Here is a 25,719-nt window from a genome sequence, read left to right as displayed (position 1 = left end):
AGATACTGAGGTTTAATTTCATTTCGCTACATGTGGATTTCCAGTTTTCCCAGCACCATCTGTTGAATAGGCTAACTGTGGGTAAATGTGATACCTGCCCAACCTTCCGACTCTTTTTTGTTCTCTTCCCATCTGAAAAAAACGCTTAGCTGCACTGTTTATAAAAATAAAAAGCTTTAAAAATTTTCAAAGCAAGTTTTAGAATATTTTAAAAACTGGATCCTAATCGTGATGCCACCCATTGTTGTGATCGCCGTGTGTTTTATGCCTCTCAAAGCTGTGCTCCCTACTGGACGCCCAGCAGAGTTTGCATCCTGCTTTGTTCTTCCCCAGTTAACGTTTCTCTAAAATCAGACTTTGTGTTGCTATCTGGCTTTTATAGGCACCATTTGAAAAATGGCTTTGGGTTATTTTACGAGGTGGATGTGCTATAATTTATTTGCCAGTTTCTTATTGCTGGACGTTAAATGGCTTCCAAAGTCTTTCTATTTTTCCAAGAGCTGCAATAAATATGTTTATATATCATGTTTTACCTTTTCAGAATTATTTCCTCTCTCAAAATAAGATTGCTGTGTCAAAGAGCACGGCTTTACTTGATAGCTCTTGATATTCACAGCCAACTGTGTTTCAAAAAGGACGTTGTCAACTTAGAATGCTGCTGGCATCCAGCCGTACCAGCCTCACCACCCCCAGGGAACACGGTTTTATTGTGTCTTCCTGATTTTAGTTTAAGTAGCAAAATCATGTAACATAAATTGATTTGCATTTCCAATCACCAGTGTAAATGAATGCTTTTAGTTGGATTTTTTTAGACTTTTCACAATCTATTTATTTGTTGCATTATTTTTGGAGCACCTATGCCAACCAATGCTGGGACACGGCAGTAAATAAAATGTGAGATCCCAGTCGTGCAGGAGCCCGCTTTTCAAGTGGACAATACAGAAAAACAAACAAAAAAGCCTATGAGTAAACATGTCAGCTCGTGATAAATTCAATGGATAACAATTAAGAGGGTAATGGAGAAAAGAAGTGCCTAACCCAGAGTTGTGACTTTATGTTGATGGTTCGGGGTGACTTTTGTGATTACATTTGAACCGAGGAATCGAGGAAGGGAGCCATGTGAATAGCTTTGGGGAAGAGCTTTCCAGCAGAGGGGACAGCAAGGGCAAAGGCCCTGAGGTAGAAACATGTGGTTTTGGCAGCTGGAGGGAGGTGTTGAGATGAAGTACATGGGATGTGTTGATATGCGGGGGCAGAAAATCAAGCAGAGAGGGAGAAAGATGGTTGGTAGTCTTGTCCCTGGAGAAGTGGGGAGGCTCTGACTCAGAACTTAGTGTGTGAGATTATTCTTTCTTTATTTTTTAAAAATATATTTTAGCTGTCAATGGAACTTTATTCTATTTATTTATTTATTTATTTATTTATTTATATGCAGTGCTGAGAATTGGACTCAGTGCCTCGCACATGCTAGGCAAGCTCTACCACTGAGCCACCACCCCAGCCTGAGATTATCTTGCATAAGAGGAGAACCACTGTGTTCACTCCAACAGGAGGAAGTGGTGGAGGCTGGTTTGTCTTCTGGGGAGGGCTTGGGCGTGGGGAGTTGGGTGAGTCTCCCTGTCATGGCTCCATTTGCTTTTGGAGGAATGTGAGGGGCCAGGGTGGTTAAAGACAGGAGGACACAGGTGTTGTGGAGCCAGGTAGAGGAAGTGGCGGTGGCCATGTGGAGCGATTCCTGGGTAGCGTTAGGGGATGGTTGAATCTGGGGGCCGTGAGCTCCCAGCAGCGAGCCTCTGCGTGGCCACGATGTGTGTGGGCAAGAAGAGAGGGTGGGTCGCCTGTAGAGGTTGGGCCTCACCTGGGAGGGTGGCCAAGGGCCGAGGGAGTGATGGACTAAAGGATATCAGCAAAAGAATTGCTGAAGTGAGGCAGGATCTCACTAGAAGGCGTGGCCTGGGGGGAGAGTGAATGGAGCTGGGAGAACCTGGGGGCCGGAGGGCTCCTGGTCTGCCAAAGCCGAGGCATCATGGGGATGAGGAAATCCTGGAGCTCCACGTGGGTCCACAAGGAGGAGGTGGGTCAGGTTTGGTAACAGATCCGTCTGGTGGTTTCAATGTGCGGATGTCACCACGGAGGTGGGTTGTCAAGTGGGGCGAGTGGAAGCAATGGGTTTGGCTTATTTTGCTTGATACAGGGGCATTTTAATGAACCTTTTGTACTTTATCCTCATTCTATTTATACTCTGCTTTATTAATTTCTATGCTGTTTACATCATCTTTATAATCACGTCCTCTCAGGAAGAATTAAAGGATTTACACAAGGCTGTTAGAACTACAAGTCTTTGAGAGCTTGTTGATTCTGTTTTCCAGAACCCTCAATATCAAGGCGTTTTGTGGTTTCAAATGTGTGTTTTATTACGGAGGGGTCTGGAAGGACTGGGGGAAGGTCACTGAGGATTTCCTGGAGAGCTGGCTTTGAGAGTGAGAGATCACATCATGGCCCACGTGTGCTTCTGTCCCCCAGGCAGTCAGAGGACTGAAGATGCAGACTTTGAAAATTATTAGCACTCTCTCAGGGAATTAGGAGCTAATTTACACAGAATGACCAGCTTGACAGACACTTAGTACCTGTGGATGACATTTGCTGACCATTACTAATAACCAACTCCTCCAGTACTTTGGTGCCAGCCCTGTGCTGGGCACTTAACATGTTATCTTAGGGAATGCTTGCAACCATCAAAGGGGGGTTCTTCCATTATCACCAGTTTACAGATAGGAAAACTGAGGCCAGAGAAGGATCTTCCATATCACCCAGAGCTAGGATTGGAACCCAGGAAATTTAGTACCAGGGTCTATACTTGTTACTAGATGATACTAACTTCATTCCATCCTTTATCTACTCTCAGACCTGCATCTACTTTTTTTTCTTTATAACTGCTTCTCTCTTTTTTAGTTGTCTCTAAACTCAGGGTTGAGATTGGTGGTTGGGTATAGTTCTGACTTGAGAGTGAAGTTATTTTATCCTTTGATGGTAAAGAAGCTTGGTTGTATGTTTCAGTGTACATTAGAATGTTCCTGTGTGATGGCATCCAAGTGCCATGTGTCACAGCAGTGGAGTGGAGGTGAAGGTCATGCACGAGCAGGTGACAGAGCCAGGAGGCTGATGTTTGATGTGGAAGATCCAGGAGAATATTAGAATTTCAAGGTGCATAAAAGTGAAACTTGAAATGAAGCTGGAGACTGTGGCCAGTTGACAAAAATCTCTTGCTTTATAGGCTTATTTTCCAACCAGTGGTAAATAGCTGATTTCGTATATAGTGCTACAGAATCCATCACAGCGCCCCCAAGCGTGTTTTAATTCATATTTATAAAATTTTATTCCTGAGAAATGCATGATTGAGTTGGACAGGAGGGAAATAGACCTGAAATCAAGTAGGAGATAGCTGTGGCTTTTTGGAAAAGATGAGGAGAAAAGAAAGGCTGGCTAGAGCAGATTATGCAATATGACGGGAATGTCACAGAAGAGGCTACTGGTGGATTTGAGATTGCTGTCCTCCATGCTGGAAAAGCAAATGTGATTTTGGCTCGTCAACATTCCCCCAGGTTTTCCCTTGTCTGTAGTGCATTCAGAGGAGGCCTGGCACGGGGGAGGGTTGAGGGGGTGGTACTGGGAGAATGTGGGCCAGCATCACTACAGCCTAAGCTCTCCCCTGGAGCTGAACCTGTAGACTCGCTGCTGTTCTTCAGGAACTCTCAAGAGCCAGATAAACAACGATGACATGTGATAATCATTTTTATTTGGTAGGACCTTTGTGTAAATGGTGCTCAGATACTCCGTTTTAAAAGCTCATTAGTGGAGGAAGCAGTCAATGAGCTCATCAACATGTTGTTGGACCAGCAAGTTCCACCCAAGGAGGAAAAAGTGTTTGATGAGAATCATATTGATTCAAAAAGTGAAACTTCAGGTAAGAGGTGAGGTCATAAAAGGGTTTATTTTTCTAGGACATTTGTTGAAAACTACAATTTAATTTTCTACAGAGTGACTTAATTCCACAGTTCTACAAATGGTGTCTCAATTTTAGAGTGATATTTATGTCTGAAATTGTGGTTCTGAGCAAATTGTGATGACTCCATGTTGCTAATTCCCATTTTTGTGTGTGTGTGTGTGTGTTAAGTTCTGCAAACATGTACTTTTCCTGAGCCTTCTTTGGCACTTAGCTCTCTTTTGATTTAAGCCAGGGGAGGCATTTTACTTCAGTTTACCTGTAGAGGAGGGTGGATTATGGGTCATGGATTGGAATTCTCCTTGAAGTCATTGCAGACTAGAGCAAAGTTTTGCTGCACAGTCAAGAATGCTACAAGTGGAGAAGGAAAGTGGCTCTAAAGGGGTTTAGAGTGTTGGTGGGAGAGAGAACCAGCCTGTGGGCCCAGTGGCTGCAGCACCCAGAGCTCCTGCATCTCTCATTGGTTGTCTTCTCAGGAGGAGGAAGACTGTAATGGCCTTACTTTCTAAGAAGCATGCCACTTAAGTGACATCAAACTTGCATGTCATTTGTCTTAATTTCTCCATTTAGTTGTGACCGCTCTCTCTCTCACCTACCTCTATTTGTGTCATGTCATAACAGCAAAAAGAGAGGAAGGAACTTCTGATGCCTTGACATCGTTCCTTAACGCTGGGGCTGGCTCACTGTCTTTGACAGCAATCCCAAAAAAGAAGAAACAGCCTGAGATGGTGGAGGCGGCCTGCGAGTTGCTCTCTCATTTCAACCACCAAAATGCAGATGCTCTTCTGAAAGTGACCAGGAACACTCTAGAGGCCATTCGCAAGCGCATCCATTCCTCCCACGTGATGAATTTCCGGGGTAACAATCCCACACGGTTTGCAGGGTGGCTGATCAGGTGTGGTTGTGTGTGTGTGTGTGTGTGTGTGTGTGTGCACCACATTCCTGATAAATTTAAAGAATTAAGAAACTCCACCATTTATTGAGTGCCTCCTTGTAAGTTTCAACACTGTAAATGTTGGTCATCCCAACAGTTCTAGAAGCGGATACCCTCACCACTCATGTTGAAGTAGAGAAAACCAGAGCAGGGAGAGGTCAAATTAATTTTCTTAAGTTTACTTACCTTTGTTAACGGCATAAAAATCAACATCACTTTCAATCTTTTTGTAATAAAATGAAAATATATAAAATGAATTACTTTAATCTGAGACAGGAAAGGCACATACTTTGAAAGGAAGGCATATGGAAAATATTGTTTCATTGTTAAATTGTTAGGTTATTGACTCATCTTGTAACGTGGAAAGAGTTTGCTAAAGTCACACTTATCTTCTTGACCTGCCTGTACTTTCCAGGGGCTTCCCTGTGCTTTCCAGGGGCTTCCCTGTGCTGAGGGCCTTTGGAATACTGGCATTTAAGAGATGGCACTTGACATTTAATTAAAAGTGGATACATGAAGTTTGGGGTTTTGAAAGAATGTTTTGTTGGTGGCATAGTTTATAATGTTTTATTTCACTTCAGACACAGGGTTATATTAGAAATTTTCAAATGTGGGTTGGTGTGCTAAATATTAAATCACAATTATTTGTCAACTTCATACATTATAGGTATTTCTACCTAGATAAAGTTATGTGTGCTACATACATATATACCCATCTATATGTATCTATAACTTATCTATACCTAACTTTAAGAGCCCATTGATATGGATGGTGAGTTACATTTTATTTCCTTTTCATTTTTTTTTTAGCTGTTCTGAGGGTAGAATATACACTGTGGTAGAGAAGGCATGTTTTATTTGAAAATACAAACTGGCTGTTTGTTTTAATTTTGGCTAGTTTTGGTAGTTATTCTCATTTTTCATTCTTTGCGTATTTATTCTTCATTTAACTAATTTATCGGCATTCAGTTATTTGGGCAATATCATCTTTAATAGCTTAGATAAAAATTTATCCTTAAGCCTGATCCTACATAGTAGGTTTCCTTTATGGATAGTAGACCAAAAAATTATAATCAACAGAAAATGACTTGGGTTCCACTGAACTGCTCTCTATTAAGCAAACCAAAAGCTTTTTAAAATTCATTCATTCAACTAATATTTGCCTGATAATATATCTACCATGTGTTGTTCTAGGTGCTTTAATCATGGTTAGAAATGAAGTAAGTCCCGTTTTTGAATTAAAAATATTAATCCTCTACTGTTTTTTTTTTTTTTTTTTTTTTTTTGTAAACTCAGACAGCAATAGTGCATCTAAAGCGAAGCAGAACAATCTGCCTATTCTCCGAGCAAACGTCACTCTGGCTATTCCCAACATTGCCATGGCGCCTGCCCTGGAAGACGTACAGCAGACCCTGAACAAAGCTGTGGAGTGCATTGTCAGTGTCCCCAAGGGGGTTAGACAATGGAGCAGGGAGCCCTCGTCCAAGGTGGGCCTGGAATGGGAAAGCTGTTTCATGTGGAAGCTGTTTATTTACAGATAAGACAAAGCTGAAAAATATCCCTTTACATTGTAGAAAAAGGCACATGAAAGAAAAATGGCTGCCCTGCAGAATAATGAAGAGAGTGATTCTGATGTCGAAATGGAAGACAATGAACTTCAAGGTAAATGCTCCTTGTGTTCTTTTAAAGTATTGTAAATCAACATTTATTGAGCTTCAATGTACCCTCCCCCAACTCCTATAGGATTCCCAAATCATGGGAGAGCAGAGTATTAATCTATGAACCAATTCTAAGTCTATAAAATGTCAAGATCTGGGTATTTTAATACTTCTGCGTCAACACTGTGGTCTGCTTCTAGGGGGTTGACGGCAGCTGGTACTGCAGTGCTGATTTTTGGTCCAGTGTAATAATGAGAACTGGAGGCAAGAAAGGTTTTAATTTGTCAGTTTAAAGAGCCACTCACCATCATCACAGTGAACATTTCCTGGCACCAAGAGATGTTTTTCACCCACTCTGTTTCCATTTTGCTAACATCTTGTGAGTGTCACTGTGTGTCTGGTGGCTTTTATTTGTATTAGGTAAAATCAGGCAGCCTAAGACACCCAAGTTGCACGTGGTATTAAATGTTGTCCTTGGTCCTCACACTCCCTTAAGTCAGCCCCACAAACCTCATCTCCTATGTAGTCCTATTGGCATTCACCTCCCCTGAAGCGATAAATCAACTAGCCAAGGAAGAAACTGAGGGAAGGTCCTTTCTAAAGAGGTGTGAGTGGGCTGGGAGTGACGTGAGAGGCCCTGGGTTCCATCCCCAGCATCACAAAAATAACCAAACCAAATCAAACAAAAAACAAACCAGAAAACAAAAGTGTTGCTGGAGGATAAATACAGCACAGATCAACTTTCCCTATGACTTACAAAATGATTTATTTATTAATCTAAGCTCAAAACCTCTACTATTATTATACTAATTTCCAATCATATATTATTTAATTTCCTGGGATGGCTTAAAATTCAGAATTTTCTAGACTAAAAATATATTCAATCATGAATTATATCTAAGTTGAGAAGAAAAACATTGATTGAAAATTATACATATTTTTTTTGTCATGACCAATGAGTTAAGGAACTAATTGATTTTTCTTTCTGCAACTCAAATCTTTTTTTTTTTTTTTTCCTTCCTTTAGTACAAACCCAGGGCCTTGTACCTGCTGGTCAAGCACAATTCCACTGAGCCACACCCAGCCCCCAAATCTTCTAAGTTCTATTGAATTTTCATTTAATTTGTTCTTCTTTTTGATTTTACAATTTGTATTTGGTTCTTGTCTATTTCTGTCTCATTATTGATATTTCCCATTTTCTGAGATATCACTCTCATAAGTTCCTTTATTTCTTTCAATATGATTTCTGTACTTCTTGGAACATATTTACAAAAGCTATTTAAACTCTTTGCCTAATAAGTCCAACGTCTGAGTTTCCTCATGGGTAGCTTCTGTTGGCTGCTTTTGTCTCCCTGTGTGGACTCCACTTTCCTGTGTCTTTGTGTGTCTCACACTTTTTTTTTTCCTTGGTTGAAAATTAGACATTTTAAAGAAAGGCAATTCTGAAAGTTTATGACCCTTAGGTTTTGCTGCTATTATTATTATTTTCTTTATCAACTGTCATGGATTAATTGTGTAAAAACTATTTTTGGGTTATTAGCTACTATACTCTCTGGGCGGTTAGTGGTCAATTAATGATTGTACAGAGATTTCCTTGACTATTTTGAAGCAAGAATCTTTGCCCTTTGCTTAGAGACTCTGTACTTGTGCTGGAACCCAGCAAGGCTCAGTCAGTTTAAACCACTACGCAAGTCTTTACTCACTGGTGCTGTAGAGCCTCAAATTCAGACAGAAGTGAAAGGCTGAGGCCTTTTGGGGTCTTCCCTGGGCATGCTGACATCTCTGCTCAGAATGTGGATTCCTAGAGCCCCAGGGCGACTTCTACTTCAGGGCTTACAGCACCCTCTGTGGACATCGCTCTCCCCAGACCTTTTAACTTTTTTGGCTACCATCTTGTTTGTCCCAACTAATATCATCGTCTCAGGTTGCTGTGAAGTTAAATAATTGTTGTTGCTAATTTAAAAAAATATATATTTTGGCAAATGACTTGGGGGTCAGACATTTTTTCCCCCCACTCAATGAAATTCTGCATCATGTCATGTAAAGATAAAATCCTTGAACACAGCTTTTCCAGGGAGCTTCTAGGTGTGTTGATTACTGATTACTGATTAGAGACCCTACCCTCTGAGGAGCTCCAAACCCAGCCCTGACCCTCTGGGCACTGCTAAGTTGAGGGTTCTCACAGCTGCATGGGATGTAAGTCTGCTGTTTTTTAAAGCTTCCACAGCCAGAGAGGAGTCAGTGGGAAGAGAGCAAGTTAAACACATGAGACTTGGTCCTGTCACCTGGATCCCATATTTTTTCTTGAATTAACACTCTTTGGATTGCTGTAAGATGTAGTTAATTTCCAGAGTCCTGAAACTTTGAGAATGTCAAAAATTTTCACGATTTTTATTGCTTTTAGGAAGGAGATACTTTATGGTATCTTTACCATTTCAGAGATCTCCCATCTGTTGATAGCACATTGCCTATGCTGTTGATTTAAACTTTTCTCTCTTTTCTGCTTTCAGAGATGATTGAGGTGGCATCTGTGACCTTACCCATTCCAGTGCAGCCCAAGAACTATTATAAGAATGTGTCCGACAATAAGGAGATTGTAAAATTAGTCTCTGTGCTGAGCACAATCATCAGTTCTACCAAAAAGGTACGTCCCGAGGCCTGTGGCCCGGCCCTGGGCCTCACAGCCGGCCTGTGTGAAGGGGAAGAGGGCAAGCTCCTACTGTGGGGATCCGGGTCACACCCAGGGCCTCAGTGCCTGGCGAAAGGCAGCTTGTGTGTGCTGAGCAAAAGCTTGTCACCTGAAGATCCCTAACCTAGGATGACCGTGAAGACAGCTGTTGTTCCCTGTTTCGTGTTGTTTTCCGGTGAATGCCTCTAACCTCTTCTCTTGATACAAATGAGTTAAAAACATCTAATTATCCCAAACCACAAATCAGATTGATGTTACAATTCCCCTTCAAACAGTCAAATAGAACAAGGTTTACAGTCTATTTTTCACATTTACATAGGTAAGCCTTATAAAATATCAGATGAAAGTTTAATATATCATATAAAATTTTATATAAACATAATAAATATACACACATACACATATTTTCTCCACATGAAAACCAGATAAAGCTGAGACTAAAAAAAAAAAAAAATACTGGTCCTATCAACACAAACCTGTACTGGATATGGCTGTAGATTCAGGTTAAATTTTTTCCCTTCCAACTTGTTTTTTCTCTCAGCTTTCCCTTTTTTATTAAGCAAATTTACTCTTGTAACAAAAAAGACTTAGAACCCTGAAATCATCTCCCGTAACCCCATCAAATTTGTTAGAGTTTTTAGCAAGTGATCATGCAACCAATTCTGCAAGGTCCATCCACGCCGTCCCAGATCTCTCTCTCCAGAAACCACCATGCATGTGCACTGGGCGCAGATGCTGAGCACCCTCAGGTAGGATCTAGCTAACCTGGTTAATTAGCCAAGCAGAACCAGTACCTCTTGAAACCATTAAAACAATTTTTATTCCCATGGCACTGGGACCTCTTGACTTCAGAAGCATTTCTCAGTGTTGTAGGAACAATTTGCTGCTCAGAGAGCACATCTCTTCTGTTACTGGGTCTGGCTAGAAGGAGCTACGGTTGTTTGAAAGCACTCTGAAGACTTTCCATTGACATAACAATTTGAGGAAATGTTACCTAGTGTTAATATCTTCCCAAGGGACCTGTAAGTCTTTGCGTTTATGCAAATTTAATTTTCCTATCTTAATATACTGAAGGTTCTGAATTTAACTGCCTCAGGGACAGGGTCCACATAATTCAATAAATATCTAGTGCTTAGTTTATCAGGTTCTATACCAACTGATACAGGTAAGTAGAATAGCCTATGACAACAATAAATATTCAGATACATTTTCAAATGTCTCAGTCATCACAGAAAACATAATGTCATCCATGAAGTCCATCACTTTTGTGAATATAATTAGCCTTTATTAGCAAATCTAAGAATAAGGTGTAGTAGCTGAAACGATACTGCTGGCAACAAAATACTTACGTGTGTCAATTTTGTTGCATTTCCATTTCTTTTGTATGGAGGAAATGAACAGATCTCAGTCATCTTTAAAATAGCAGGAAGGAGTGACAGTTTCTTGCAGAATTTTTTCCCCGGATTTACATAACGGACAAATTATTTCTGGGAGAAGGGATGTACAGGCAGTGACAATACTAGACACGGGCAGCCCTTCACCTTGGACCCTTCTGGAGGAGTCTGCTTCTACCATAGGACATCCTGTGACCTCACCAGGAGCTCTGTCCTCCTGCCATGGCTGATGGCTCAGAATGCAAACCCAGTCTACATTCAACCCATGCCTAGGTTGACCGTCCATTTCTAACACTGCCTGGCTTTAAACAATGAGCTGGACTAAACCACCCAAACCACCTTGGTAATAGAGATAACTGAAGCAGAACAGCTCTCCTGTGTAGCTCATGTAATTCTCCCTTTAAACTCTGGGATTCCTTCACCCTAAAAATTAGCTTTCTTTTAATAAGCATGACACTTTTCTCTAACGTAAGGACAAATCTTATTGAGTTAGGGCGTATTCTTCATAGTATGAACTCTTGGAGCAGAAAGAGCTCAGGATCCTGGCATTTCTACCCATGTGCAGGAGTCTTTGATATCTATAATTGTTCCTCTGAACCATAGTGCATCTGTGATCATGCTGCCTTCCTGTGTCACACGTTGATGTCTATACATCATCCCACACCAGGGGACCAGGTATCGTGGGATAAACCACGGCAGTCTTAGCTTTCTGCCTTTCACTGGATGGGAAACTCAGCACCCAATGAAGGCACCCAGTGAGGCTGTGAGGGATGCTTAGCTGTATGTGGGGAGGCAGAGTTAAGGACTCCTTGGTTTGGTGCAGGTTGGTGCAATGTACTTAAAACAGTTGTACAGTTTAGAAGGCTGTTGGTAATGATCTGTTGTTTCAAATGGTTGCAGTTGTTATGCCTCATTTTTCTTAACATTTTTTTCTCACACAGATACGATTTTTAAGTTATGATATAATCTAATGAAAAAACTCTATCCCCCAAAGGCATAAACATTAGAAATGAAGAGTCATTTAAAAAAAACTTTGTAGATAATATGACATCTACCAAGTAAATCTAAGAGACTAATCTGAAACAAAAGTTGTGGGACCCAAGAACAGTTAAGTTTGTTAAAAGATAAGTAATAGCATTTCTGACAAAATGCATTAAATATGTTCCTGAGAATTTTTGTTTTGAGAAGTTGTATATTTACTATTAAATGATAAGAATTTTGAGAAAAATGGGATAGAGGCAGACACATAAAATCTAGGAAATTTTGTAATGAGTATATCCCAAAATGTATTTGATCACAGTAAAATGTGAATGTGTTTAATAATGCTATAGAAATTAAAGAATTTTACTAGAAAGAGGTGGAAGAAGCTCAGGAGGTGTTCAAGGAGCAGTGGACGTTACTGAGGCACAGAAGCATCGATATAGCATGGAGACCAGGCTGAGCTGTGCCAAGAACATAAGACAGGTGGTGGCCCGACTGGTGTGGGGGCAGGAAGTGGTTCAGGGAGCAGGTGCACAGGGCCTGCCTCTGGGGCTTGCTGCTATGGCATGTGTGGAGCAAAGTGCTGGGAGGAATGACATCTCATAATGAGACCTTCCCGGTACCATCACCCATTTACCAGTGTGTGTGAGCCATGTCACCTTACAGGGACACACCTGGTTAGCAAACTGAACTGATTACTAAACAAGAAAGTATTAAAACTTACATGGCATTCATGGCTAGTTATAAAAATAGTGGGAAAAGATCTTGTTTACCATAGCAACATCATTGAGAAATACCTAGCAAACATATTTAATAAGAAGTGTGTGAGGTCTCTATGAGGATTAGTCTAAAACTCAAGGAATTTTGGAAAAAAGATTCAAAATATGGATGAGAAGATGTATTATTACACACATATCAATTTTATTCAGATTTTAAACGTTTTTATGGGATTCCATGGATCTCCTAATGGGATTTGATGCTGGCTGTTCCCTTTGTCCCACCCCCTCCAGAACTAAGGTCCACTGCTTTCCACCCGATTGTCCCACCTCAGCAGCACGTCAGCAGGGTCCCATGGAAGTTTTCAAGGGGTTCAACCAATGAGGCATCTTGGAGCTCTGAGCAGCAGAGGGCAGTAACTTCATCGTGTTTTCCCTCCTGCCTCAGACCTCCCCAGTGGCAGGACTTTGAACTCTGCTTTTTTTCTTTTAGATTTTTATTTTTAAAATTTGTTCTAATTAGTTATACATGACAGTAGAATGCATTTAGACAAAAGCACAACTTCTCCTTCCTCTGGATGAACATGGTGCAGAGTCACACCGGTAGTGTAATTGTGCATGTATATAGGGCAATGATGTCCATTTCATTCCACTGTCCTTCCCATCCCCACATCCTCTCCCCTCTCTCACTCCCCTCTGCACAGTCCAAAGTTCCTTTATTCTCATCCCCCAATTATAAATCAGCATCTGCTTATTAGAGAGAACAATCAGCCTTTGTTTTTTTGGGTTTAGCTTATTTTGCTTAGTATAATATTCTCCAGTTCCATCCATTTACTGGCAAATACCATAATTTCATTCTTCTTCAAGGCTGAGTAATATTCCGTTGTGTATATGTACCACATTTTCTTTATCCATTCATCTGTTGAAGGGCATCTTGGTTGGTTCCATAGTTTAGCTATTGTGAATTGAGCTGCCATAAACATTGATGTGGCTACATTACTGTATTATGCTGATTTTAAGTCCTTTGGGTGTAAACTGAGGAGTGGGATAGCTGGGTCAAACGGTGGTTTCATTCCAAGTTTTCTAAGGAATCTCCTTACTGCTTTCCAGATTGGTTGCACCGATTTGCAGTCCCACCAGCAATGTATGAGTGTACCTTTTCCCCCTCACATCCTCGCCAACACTTATTGTTGTTTGTATTCTTGATAAATGCTATTCTGACTGGAGTAGATGGAATCTTAGACTAGTTTTGATTTGCATTTCTCTAATCACTAGAGATGATGAACATTTTTTCATATGTTTGGTGTATGTATTTTTTCTGTGAAGTGTCTGTTAAGTTCCTTAGCCCATTTATTGATTGGGTTATTTATTTATTTATTTATTGCGTGTTAAGTTTTTTGGGTTCTTTATGTATCCTGGAGATTTGTCCTCTATCTGAGGTGCGTGCAGTAAAGATTTTCTTCCATTCTGTAGGCTCTCTCTTCATATTATTGATCGTTTCCTTTTTTGAGCAGAAGATTTTTAGTTTGAGTCCATTTCACTTATTGATTTTTGATTTTGCTTCCTCGTGCTTTAGGAGTCTGGTTAAAGAAGTCAGTTCCTAAGCCCACATTGTGGAGATTTGGTCGTACTTTTTCTTCTATTAACTACAGGGTCTCTGCTCTAGCGCCTACATCTTTAATCCACTTTGAGTTGATTTTTGTGCAGGGTGAGACACAGAGGTTTAATTTCATTTTGCTACATATGGATTTCTAGTTTTCCAGCACCATCTGTTGAATAGGCTATCTTTTTTCCAGTGAATGTTTTTGGCACCTTTGTCTAGTATGAGACAACCTTATTTATGTGGGTTTGTTTCTGTCTTCCATTCTGTACCATTGGTCTACCTGCCTATTTTGGTGCCAGTACCATGCTGTTATTATTTTTTCACTATCGCTCTGTAGTATAGTCTAAGGTCTGGTATTGTGATGCCTCCTGCCTCACTTTTCTTGCTAAGGATTGCTTTGGCTATTCAGGTCTCTTGTTTTTCCAAATGAATTTCATGACTGCCTTTCCTAGTCCCATGAAGAACAGGAGCTCTGCTTAAGAGGGTCCTGTCCACAGGACTTTCAAAGACTTTGTTTTCTTCTACTTTCTGGAAACTGCTCTCCCTTCTGGCCAGGGATGGGAACAGTGAGCCATGACCAGCCCCACTTTACTGTCCATGCCATTCCCTGCGTCTTGGTTCTGTGGGAGCCGGGCGGTGGGTAAGTCTTCCCTTTGTGTCATGATGCCGTTTCAGGTTCTGCCTTCTCTACACAGACCTGTTATTTCTATTCTAGGAAGTCATTACATCCATGGATTGCTTCAAACGCTACAATCACATTTGGCAAAAGGAGAAAGAAGAGACTGTTATGACATTTATTACGCAAAACCCTTTGCTTTCTGAATTTGAGTCCCAGATTCTGTATTTCCAAAACCTGGAGCAGGAAATTAATGCTGAGCCTGAATATATCTGTGTGGGTTCCATTGCTCTGTTCACAGGTTGGTTCATTTTCTTTCAGACACTTACATAAAAGGTATCTTTTTTTAAATCTCTTTACCTAGATTAGTATTCCAGAGAGCTCTAGCTATCTTAAGGATTGACTTTGCTTTCATGGGCTTCTAGCTTTAAGACCAATTTGTAGAATTGTTTTTAATTTCCTTCTGCATAATTATTTATTCTGGACTATTTGGAATACTTTGATGCTAAACCTTGGAGATAAAGGCTGGTTTAGAGAAAGAGGATACAATCTGTTGTATTTAGAATCAAGATTCATCCTTCCTTCAATAAATAACAGTAACAAACATTTGAGACTTGTCTCAGAGGGTTTTGATGGGTATCTGTTTTTCAAAGCATTTCAAAATGCATTTTGAATTGTTGCAAAAACAGGCTTTACAAAATGAATGAGCATATAATGATTCGAAAATGTTTTCCCCAGTTTAATTTTCATGTTTTCGAGAGTTACAGGCTGCAGAGTACTCACTGGGAGTGAACACGGTGCTACTGCACTGTGTCTTTTCACACTGATCCAGTTTTTCAAACTGAACTCTGGATATTTGGGTTGTACAGCTGACTTGAAATTTGCCCTAACCACTGAGACAAAAGCCTGGATGCTTGTCATCGGCCGCCACTGTAACAGAAAATACAGGAGCGAGATGGAAAGCATCTTCACCCTGGTGGAAGAATTCAGTAAGAAACTGAGTCGTCCAATTAAGGACCTAGATGATATTCGGATCGCGATGGCCACCCTGAGAGAAATCAGGGAGCAGCAAATCCCCATCGACTTTCAAGTAGGACCTGTTGAGGTAACGGATCCCTGTTTGTTTAGTGCAGAGACGTTTTCACATGTAGAAGCCACTGACGTATGGTCCAGGTCTGGGCTGGAGTTACAAACGGTGCAGACCCAAGAACCACTGTGGTAATGATGATGCTTGACCTTTGTCCAGTTCCTTTCGTGGGCTAGTCCTCATCCAAGACATGCCATCCAAGGTCCCCAAGAACAGGGCCTGTGATGACAGTTTCTAAGTTAAATATTTACTGATAAGCCCTGACCAGAGGAGGGGAGTGAAGGAAATAGGAAAGGACAGTGGTGTCAAAGCTAAGTGACAGCGTGGTTTCAGCTGTCGGCTAAATTCAGCCCGATCCCCGGGAGCTGCCCCCAGGAACTTCACCACACCTGGTCCCACCTTGAGGCCAGGGAGACTGACCCTTTGCCCCCAGGCCAGTGGTCACTGAGGAGGCTCCCGTGCAACAGAAGGCAGGGTTCCAGGGAGGGAGGCAGGGTGGTCCTTACAACTCTCAGGAGTTGGGAACCGGCTCAAAGAACTGTGCAGCTTGACCCGTGTTGCACACCACTGTGGTTTTTGTGCCATATCTTTTCCACAAAGAAATCGTGTATCAGAAGTGGGTCATGTATGTACTTTTTACAAAAAATTCCAGACATAAAACATCGTCATTTTATCACGTTGTAATTAAATGTCTGGTCTTACCCTCGGATGGTCGAGATCAGACTCCAGCCTCACATTTTCCACAGTACTCTTTGTATTTCTAACGATTTCACGATCCTGTGAGGATAGTACAGATCACTACACATTTATCCTTTGTCGTGTGGGGCCGTGGGGTCCCGTCTTCCATCACGTTCTTCTTGGGAATGGAAACATCAAGGCAAACAGTCTGCTCCTTGTGCAGGACCAGGGAATTCCCGGGGTTTGAAGAGGAGGTGAAGTAGTTGACAGTAGCATTTTCTCCTCCTTGGGAGTTAAGACAGAAGTGGAGTCAAGGTGTCAGGATGACAGGATAACCTCATGCTGATAGAGCTCATTCAGAAGACGTAACGGAGTGCACCTCTCTGGTTATTGCTTTCCCTATCCACCAAAGTGCGTGCACACACCCTGGACTTGAGAGCACTAAATCCCAGGATCAGTGTACTTTCTTACCTATCAGAGGCAACCCTGGAACACCGCAGGCCTCTCTGTTACCCTGGTCCACATTTGTGGTACGGAGGGACCGGTCACAGGAGTGCTTTCAAGAAGGTAGAGGGAAGAGGGAGAAAGGCCCAGGGCCATGCTTGCCCAAATCAACATTCCCTGCCCCCCAAAATCAGCAGTCAGGTCTCATTTCTCCTCTGTGGGGAGGAGTAATGGTGGGAAAAGAGGCCAGGGATATTTAGGGAAAATCATTTCTTATGGCACCAAACTCTGCTTATTTTAATTTTTCAGCTGAAAGAGTGATCCCAGGTGTTGCAGTCTGGGGGCAATGATTTGGCCCAGGTTCTGACTCAAGAACACCCACTTAGGTCTGACTACTGGAACCGCTTAGCGACAAAGTGGCATGGGACCAAGTTGAAATTCTGATTTATTTTGTTATTCTAATATTAGGATTTAAATTGTTTTAATGCTTTCAGTTTACTTGATATGATTGTGTAGTCTTCAAGTACAATCTGGAGGCCTAAGTAAAGCTATCTTTTATTTGCAATTTGTAGTTTAAAAAATGCATTTAAAATAATATTTTTAGATACTAGCAAAGATCCTGTAGCATAGCCAGGGAATTTCCTAGTTTCCAGGATGAGGAAATGGGAGATGAGTAGCTCAGTTGCTCTTGTAAGTTCTTAAATTTGCAAGTACAGTAACTGGAATCCTGAGGGTGAGGTCATGATCACCCTGTCACACTGGTCTCTTCCCCTCTGATGCTTCAGTGAATGACCGTGTGTGGGTTTCTGTGTCTGTCAGAAATCAAGCCTCTCTTCTTTCACGTAGGAATCTTATGCCCTGCTTAACAAATACGGACTTCTGGTAGCCAAGGAAGAGATGGACAAGGTTGACACTCTGCGCTATGCTTGGGAGAAGCTCCTGGCACGTGCCAGCGAAGTTCAGAATGAATTGGTCTCTCTACAGCCCGGTTTCAGGAAAGAGCTTATTAGCACTGTGGAGGTCTTCCTCCAAGACTGTCACCAGTTTTATCTGGACTATGATTTGGTATGACTTTGGCTTTCTCTGTGTTTATTTTCAGGGAAGAGTAAAAACAACATACAACATGCTATTGTTTGAAAACGATGTGTTGAATTTCATAAAACTTTTTTAGAAATTGGGATTTTACTTATTATATATATATATATATATATATATATATATATATATATATATTAGTTGTAGGTGGACACAATACCTTTATTTATTTATTTATATATGGTGCCAGGGATCAAACCCCGTGCCTCACGCATGCTAGGCAAGTGCTCTACCACTGAGCCACAACCCTGGCCCTGGGATTTTATTTTTGCAGAAGAATTTCATAAAGCGTTTTCTTTCCATAATTCCTTCCCCTTAAAGTTCATCAGAAAAATTTCAAACGAAATGGGGGATTTAAAAGTGCTATTCATATTGTATGGTTGGTCTGTTACTGAGATTGCTTAACAGCTTTCTGAATTTCTAAATTCAAATATAAATACTGTTCCTCCTTTCCAAAGCATTCCTTAGTTTTACAAATGAACGAAGCACGTGCCAGGCACTGTCCTTTGTGCTGAAGATACAGTGGTGGGGAAGACAGATGGAGCCCTTGTCCCATGGAGACCATATTTTAATCATATGTATGGGGTTTAGTGCAGAATCTCCTAGTGGAAATGTGGTCTGTAATGAGATCCATTTCCAGCTAATTATCATGTGCTGCACAAGAGAAATATGTATAGCATGGGGTAAATTTCAAACCTGTTAACTAGTAGCACACCAAACCACAAAGCTAATAAAGTTTGAGGTTGAACCCATGTACTCACTTCATAAATGAAGAAGCACAGAGACATTTAAGTATCGTAATGTAGGGAAAATTAATTGTAATATTGTGTATACGGTTCACTTTACAAGTAGGTATTAGAGTGTTGAAGTCTGCAAGTTAATAGCATTAGCATTTCTGCTGAAACGGAAGGATGTGCTTCCTCCAGAGGAGCCATTGAGTCTTTTTTGCCTGTGTCATCTAAGAAATGAATAATGCATATTTAGAATTTTCAAGGCCTCTTAACTTATGGAAGTAGCATTAACTTGGGTTTTTTCAGACTTGAGACACAGTTCCAACTGAATCACTTTCTGAGTCATTTTTACCCATCAAAACTATTTTCCTATTATGTATATGACGTGTATGAAAACAACTTAGGTACTCAAACACTTTGAGCTTATGAAATTTGTATGCAGACACTTCATTTCATTTTATGTTTAACTGTTTTGCCTCAGAATGGTCCGATGGCCAGTGGCTTGAAGCCTCAGGAAGCCAGTGATAGGCTTATCATGTTTCAGGTAACATTTCAATTTCTACAACTTTTCCAAATAATGAAAACCTTGTTGAGTTTAAAACTTACATATGCTTTTTAAAGACATAAAAGCTTATTGTGGAATATGAGATGCATTTACATTTTTTAAAAAAGTCTTTATTTTATTTATTTATTTTTATGTGGTGCTGAGGATGGAACCCAGTGCTTCACATGTGCTAGACAAGCATTCTACCACCGAGCCACAACCTCAGTCCGCATTTACCTTTTTATGTGTATATGATTTGTTGTGGTTCCCATTAGAAGGGGTTTCTCTGAATTAATTGCACTTATTAAGTGTTCTTAGTTATGTATGTCAGAGATCATAATTCTTGTTTCTTTGCTAGTATTCTCACTTCCGTGTTTGTTCATGTGTAAATCATTTTGATAAGTTTTCACTTGTGTTGTTTTTAGAATCAGTTTGATAATATCTATCGGAAATACATCACCTACACTGGCGGAGAGGAACTGTTTGGTCTGCCTGTGACGCAGTATCCCCAGCTTCTTGAAATAAAGAAACAATTAAATCTGCTACAGAAAATATACACACTGTACAACAGTGTCATAGAAACAGTGAATGGCTATCAAGATATCCTTTGGTCGGAAGTGAATATTGAAAAAATCAACAGTGACCTCTTAGAATTCCAGAACAGGTAAGAAATGAGATGCCTGGCATGCCAGAGCTATGGCTTCAAAGGCTTGCTTCTGGGATGGACCATTGGGTTTGCTTTCCACCCCGGACGCTTCAAAAGCACATGGTGCTGCCTTGTTGTTGTCTGTTGACAGCATCCTCATGAATCGTTCTGTTAATTGCCCCTATGTGGTGAGAGAGGCGCCTCCGCTAAACCTGGATGAATCTTGTCAGGCCTTTCCTGCAGTGTGGAGGGAGCTGGGCTTTATTTGTATTACATGTCTCAAACATTTGAAGTTAATGTTAGCTACTTTCCTGGAATCAAAGCAAGAGGCCCGTGGTTTGTCATTTTGCGTGCTGAACCCAAGGAAGATGGGCGCCCCTTGTCATGCGTGTGAGCTGATGCGCTGTGCTGTGCTTTGAATTTAGTATGTTCTCCCCATCTGTTTGTAGAGTTGAAATGGATTCAGAGGCACCTCTAACCTTTGGTGTAATGCTTCTACCTAAGTAATTGTTATGAGGGATGGAAAAAAAAAACTTTGTTGACTTGGAGAAACGATTTTATGTAATACATGCCAGTATATTAAACTAAGAGATAATGTCTAAATCGTGAAATTTCAAAATCAGATAGGTATTTGAAAAGACTTCTTTGTGCTTTTGCAGTGCTGGGACTTGAACCTGGGGCCTTGTGCATGCTAGGCAAGCCCTCAATCACTGAACTCCACACTGGCTTCTCTTCACAGGTGTCGGAAGCTGCCCCGGGCACTAAAGGACTGGCAGGCTTTTCTGGACCTGAAGAAGACCATTGATGATTTCAGCGAGTGCTGCCCCCTGCTGGAATACATGGCCAGTAAAGCCATGATGGAGAGGCACTGGGCAAGGATCGCCGCTGTCACTGGGCACAGTCTGGATGTGGGGAATGAAACCTTCAAGTTGAGAAACATCATGGAGGCACCTCTTCTGAAGTACAAAGAGGAAATAGAGGTATAGCTCATCAAGTATGATGTGGAGGAAGATCTGAAGGTCTGATGGGATTTATTCCATAGCACTCCCATATTGTGGGGCAAACCACATTAGGACAGTTGGAACTCTTGTCATTCAGCCCTAACTCCTGAGCATGTGGTTGTCCAGTGCATACCTATGCGACAGGTTCTGAGGTGGGGACATAAAGGTGTATTCCTGTATTCAGAGGTCATTAAATAATCAGTAAAATAATCATGCGAATCGAAGTGTAGTTATAAGCTATAGTAAATGCCACTGAAGGAAAAGTATGCTATCAATGACAGCCTGTGACACAGGGGTTTGTCGCTTCCGGGGATGATAAAGGTAGGGCAAGCTGGGCTGGCTGGGTGAGTGAGCATGGCCATGTAGTGGAGATGAGGAGCTGTGTAAGTGCAAAGAGGACCATTCCAGGAAGAGAGGAAATCATGTGTGAAGTATCTGAAAGGTGTTGGAGCAAGCAAAAGATGGCTGTGTGTCTTGGCTATGGAGGAAGAGGAGAGAAGAGACAGCAGAGGCCTGGAAGGGGACTGAACCCAACACATCTTATTGGCTTTAGTCCTAGGGCAATGGGGACCACCTGGGGGGGATGTGTCTCCAGAGGGGATGACACAGTTAGGTTTGCATTTCTTAAAGATTATCCTGATGGTCAAGTGCAGGGGAGAATGATAGCAAAACCAACAGGGAGCTTTGGCAAGAGATGCTGGCTTATTGCCAGGGGAGGAGTTAATGAGCCTGGAGAGGAGAGGAGAGATCCCAGGAATTTTTAGGAGGTGAAACTGTGTAGAATTTGTTGATGGAGGGACTGTGGTAGGAGAAAGATGGGGAGGGGATAACGATGATCTGTGGCTTTCCTGTGGAGAGGTCTGGGTGGGTGATCAGCTCATGTGGAGACTGGTGATATTGTAAGGGGATCACTTTGGATGACAAGGGCAGAGATTGAGAGCTTGCGTTTGGACAGGAGTTTGATATTTCACAGGTTGTGTTTGGGGTTCTCCTGAAACATCCAAGCAGAGAAGCCCAGTAGGCAAATGGATGTGGGTCTCAGCTGGAGATATGAGAGATCACCAGACACACGGGAATGGATCAGCTCACCCAGAAAGGGAATGCAGTGTGAGGAGAAATGAGGGCAGAGACGGGCTCAGCTCATGGTCTGGGAGAAGATGAAGCTGCAAGTGAGACTGAGAGAGCGACCAGAAACCCCAGGTTGCTGCTAAATTCCTCCCCTCACTGCGTTTGTTGAGTTTAGAGATAAATCAGAAGCATTATGTTTTGAGTCTGTGATTAAGGTTCAAAATATAAAAGGTCACTATATCTTTCCTATTATCTTTCTGGAACAGTTTTGTGGGAACTTTTATAAATGAAGCTTCTCTTTAGTCATCGTTATCCCCGTCTCCTTCCACATTTATACCTATGCATACACAACACTATTATAAGGCATTTGACATCTGGAGATATACATATTTCAGATACGTATGAAGCAAATAGAGAGGACAACATCTCTGCTGAACCTGAGCCGTTCAGGAGATGTGTCACTTTCATGTAATAAAATGAGCACTTACCATTTTGATAGGACATCTGTATCAGTGCGGTGAAGGAGAGAGACATCGAACAGAAGCTGAAGCAAGTGATTAATGAATGGGACAGCAAAACATTCACATTTGGCAGTTTTAAAACCCGCGGAGAGCTGCTCCTGCGAGGAGACAGCACCTCAGAAATCATCGCCAACGTGGAGGACAGTTTGATGTTGCTGAGTTCTCTCCTGAGCAACAGGTGGGAAAACCATCTACCGTGGCCCTTATATTTGAGAATCACCATAACGGACATTCCAAGGGAAGTTAAGAAAAACTCATTGCAATCATACCCTTCATACAAATAAAATACTTGCTTTAGGTTTAGCCTTTGGCACAGCTCATGTAACAATGATTTTATTTCATTATCTTCTATTTGTGGGATGTGTCTGAGATAGAGTGGACAAAATAATGCTACATGTAATTAACCACTTGGATCTCGCTGAACAATTCGACTTTGCTTCACTGCACAGCTGACAGTTCTACAGGCCCTGGGTCCCAGGGGGAACATTATTCTGAATTCCAGAATAATCATTCTACTTGAAAAAAAGCTTTTTTCTAACACTTATGGACTAGAATTCTTAGTTATGTACATACTCCATTGAGATGACAGATCAAGATACAGGATGAATTTGATTCATAAAGAGGAGTAACATTGCATAGTGAAAGGCCAGGCTAATAGTTCTATTGGACTATTTTATGGTAACAACAAAGCCATCACATTTTGGACATGGAAACTGTAGACTCAGGAACTTAAATTTGCTTGAGATGTGAAAGCGATGAGCTTTCCCTTGCTTTTTCCAAAATATATTTTTTTTTGTTCTTAATAAATGGTAATTGTATAATATGTGGATACCATAAAGATATGAATTTATTGTGCATTCTAGCTTTAAAATATCACTCTCCTCCCTGGACACACGTGTAGCAATACTTCAAATATAGGAAGTGCCATCTCTTTAAACCTGTATTGGTAAAAAATTCCTCTTCCATTTTCTTGGTACTCCCAAGTATCATGGGATATAAAATTAGGTTTTGGAGATTTAGACTGTTGGTGATGTCAAGTTTGGACTGCTCAGGATCTGGTGAGCTTTAGAAAACTTAGTCGCATACAACTTAAATATGCATACAACTTAAAGAGTTAAGATTTTTAAAAGGGGTTTTAATTCAAAAAATAACATCAATACAACAGAAATGAAACATTGAGCATGTTTCTTATTTTAGGTACAACATGCCATTCAAAGCCCAAATTCAAAAGTGGGTTCAGTACCTTTCCAATTCAACAGACATCATCGAGAACTGGATGACCGTGCAAAACTTGTGGATTTATTTGGAAGCTGTCTTTGTGGGAGGAGACATTGCCAAGCAACTGCCCAAGGTTTTTGAATTTTTAAATATTTCCTTGAGTTTTTTTTTTCAATTAGAGAAAAAATCCAAGAACTAATAACCTCTTAAAGAATGCAGTAATATTTTAATCTTTATTGCACGCCTGCCCCCAGAATTTTTGTTTTCTGCTGTGGATGTTGTTCTTCAGAGTCAGTGAGGAATTGTGGAAAGCAAAAGGGCAATACAGAGAATAAGAATGCAATGAAACCATGATGTTTGGCAGGAAACCAAGGGTTAAAAAAACAGACTGTGAATTCCCACATAATTGACGTGCTTCTTCAGGTAATGTGGAGGTAGAGCTGGAGCAGTGTGGAACTATGGTATAGTTATCTTGACAATGGTTGGATAATTTGTTCTTCTACAGCTGACATTTAAAAATAATGCACAGTATACAATGTACTCAATTATCTCTGTACTGTAAGATTGAGGGGTGGAAATCGTGCAGGGAGGAAGCTCCGAAACTTGAAGGTTTTCTCAAGATGCTGAGTCTGTTTTTCCATCACATTGTCATTATCTAACTATGTATACCTGGGGTATATTTAGAGATTTTTTTAAAAAGACATTTTAACCAAATCTCAAGAACTCATTCAATTACCAAAAGTTGTTTGCAGCATTATAGTTTTAACAACATATTTGAGCTTTAACAATCTATTTGAGCATGATAATGTTGACTCTTCATGTAGGTTTTATAATCTTTTCTTTGGTTAGTTTTTAGTTATAGAAGGCAGCTGTTACCCAATTGTAAGGCAGAGCATTTGTTTTTTGGTCAACAGTGAAATGTATTTATATGCTAAAATTTTAAATATTTACTTATTATTTTTTGATTTATATTTGGGCATGTTTTTCTTATTGGGTAGGAAAAAATCTAAAATTGGACTTAATGAAAATTTTCACATGATGTTAAAGAAGTGAGGTAAAGTTTCTTGCTCCCATATTTGATAGTATACTCTCATTGGTAATATATAGAAAGTTTTAGGGAAAAAGTTATTTATATTCTCTCAAAATGATCTGTTTTCCACTTTTTCCTGAAAAAATGAATTTTTTTTTGTAACATAAGTTATACTAGGATTAATTTTTTATTCATATTTTAAGTGTTTGTCCCCCACCCCAAACATATAAAAAGTTAAATACTTAGTGTAGGAAACTTGAAAATAGAAAATTCACTCCATTTAGAAATATGCATGAAAAATAATTGGGAATGTCCTTCCCTCTTAAATCCTCTTGTACAGTATTATTAATTTTATGTCATTTTCTTGTTTATACTTAAAATAATGAAAGTATCCAGGGTTGAGCTAAAGATACTTACTTAATAAAGGGAGTGATATGATGCAAAAGACCTAGAAGTCAGAACATGTGTGACAGTAGGCATGTGTAGCGTGGGTGTCTGGCCTCCGCTGGAGATTTGTGAGATGCTCTGCCCTTGAGATGACAGAAGTGTCCAAATGTGCTTGTTATGTCATTCTTATAGGAAGCCAAGCGCTTTTCCAATATAGATAAATCTTGGGTGAAGATCATGACTCGGGCACATGAAATGCCAAATGTGGTCCAGTGTTGTGTTGGAGATGAGACCCTGGGGCAGCTCCTGCCACACCTGCTGGACCAGCTGGAAATATGCCAGAAATCCCTTACTGGGTAAGTTCACTGGCTCTTTGAAAGCCGCCAGATCTTAGGGAGAAAAGGGAACATGGAAAGGAGGTAGAATTAGTGGGTTGTGTTTTCTTCACTAAGACTTAATTCATGTACAGAGTTGTGTGCAGTTAAACCTTATCTTCTCTCCAAACACTTACTCTGTTGGTCCTGATGTTGGACTCAGAACTTAGGTTACTTCCCTCACTGACGTAATATCATGAAAATATTCTCTTACAGTCCTTGCTTTTTAAATGAATATACATGTTTTTTTTTTCTGATATTCTTCTGGATAAATGTCTATACAGCTAAAATATTTCATTAA

The 25,719-nt window shown here is 40.7% G+C and overlaps 1 protein-coding gene across 4 annotated transcripts in view; it reads left to right on the top strand.

The window, feature by feature from the left end:
* Dnah5 (dynein axonemal heavy chain 5) overlaps positions 1-25,719 on the top strand; it is a 282,316-nt gene that overhangs the window by 112,098 nt on the left and 144,499 nt on the right. For 3 of the 4 annotated variants that reach the window (XM_048814007.1, XM_048814009.1, XM_048814010.1), the window contains 14 exons: positions 3,805-3,964; positions 4,625-4,861; positions 6,234-6,424; positions 6,512-6,599; positions 9,106-9,239; positions 14,694-14,895; positions 15,464-15,699; positions 17,650-17,868; positions 19,111-19,173; positions 19,599-19,837; positions 20,559-20,799; positions 22,388-22,587; positions 23,607-23,760; positions 25,237-25,400. In XM_048814007.1, the coding sequence (XP_048669964.1) occupies positions 3,805-3,964; positions 4,625-4,861; positions 6,234-6,424; positions 6,512-6,599; positions 9,106-9,239; positions 14,694-14,895; positions 15,464-15,699; positions 17,650-17,868; positions 19,111-19,173; positions 19,599-19,837; positions 20,559-20,799; positions 22,388-22,587; positions 23,607-23,760; positions 25,237-25,400 (2,528 nt within the window). The remainder of the gene's footprint in view (positions 1-3,804; positions 3,965-4,624; positions 4,862-6,233; positions 6,425-6,511; positions 6,600-9,105; positions 9,240-14,693; positions 14,896-15,463; positions 15,700-17,649; positions 17,869-19,110; positions 19,174-19,598; positions 19,838-20,558; positions 20,800-22,387; positions 22,588-23,606; positions 23,761-25,236; positions 25,401-25,719) is intronic. The other variant, XM_048814008.1, reaches the window with a different exon arrangement.

Source organism: Marmota marmota, unplaced genomic scaffold, assembly GCF_001458135.2.
Source record: "Marmota marmota marmota unplaced genomic scaffold, marMar, whole genome shotgun sequence".
Classification (NCBI taxonomy): Eukaryota; Metazoa; Chordata; class Mammalia; order Rodentia; family Sciuridae; genus Marmota; species Marmota marmota.
This window is presented reverse-complemented; position numbering and strand designations above follow the sequence as displayed.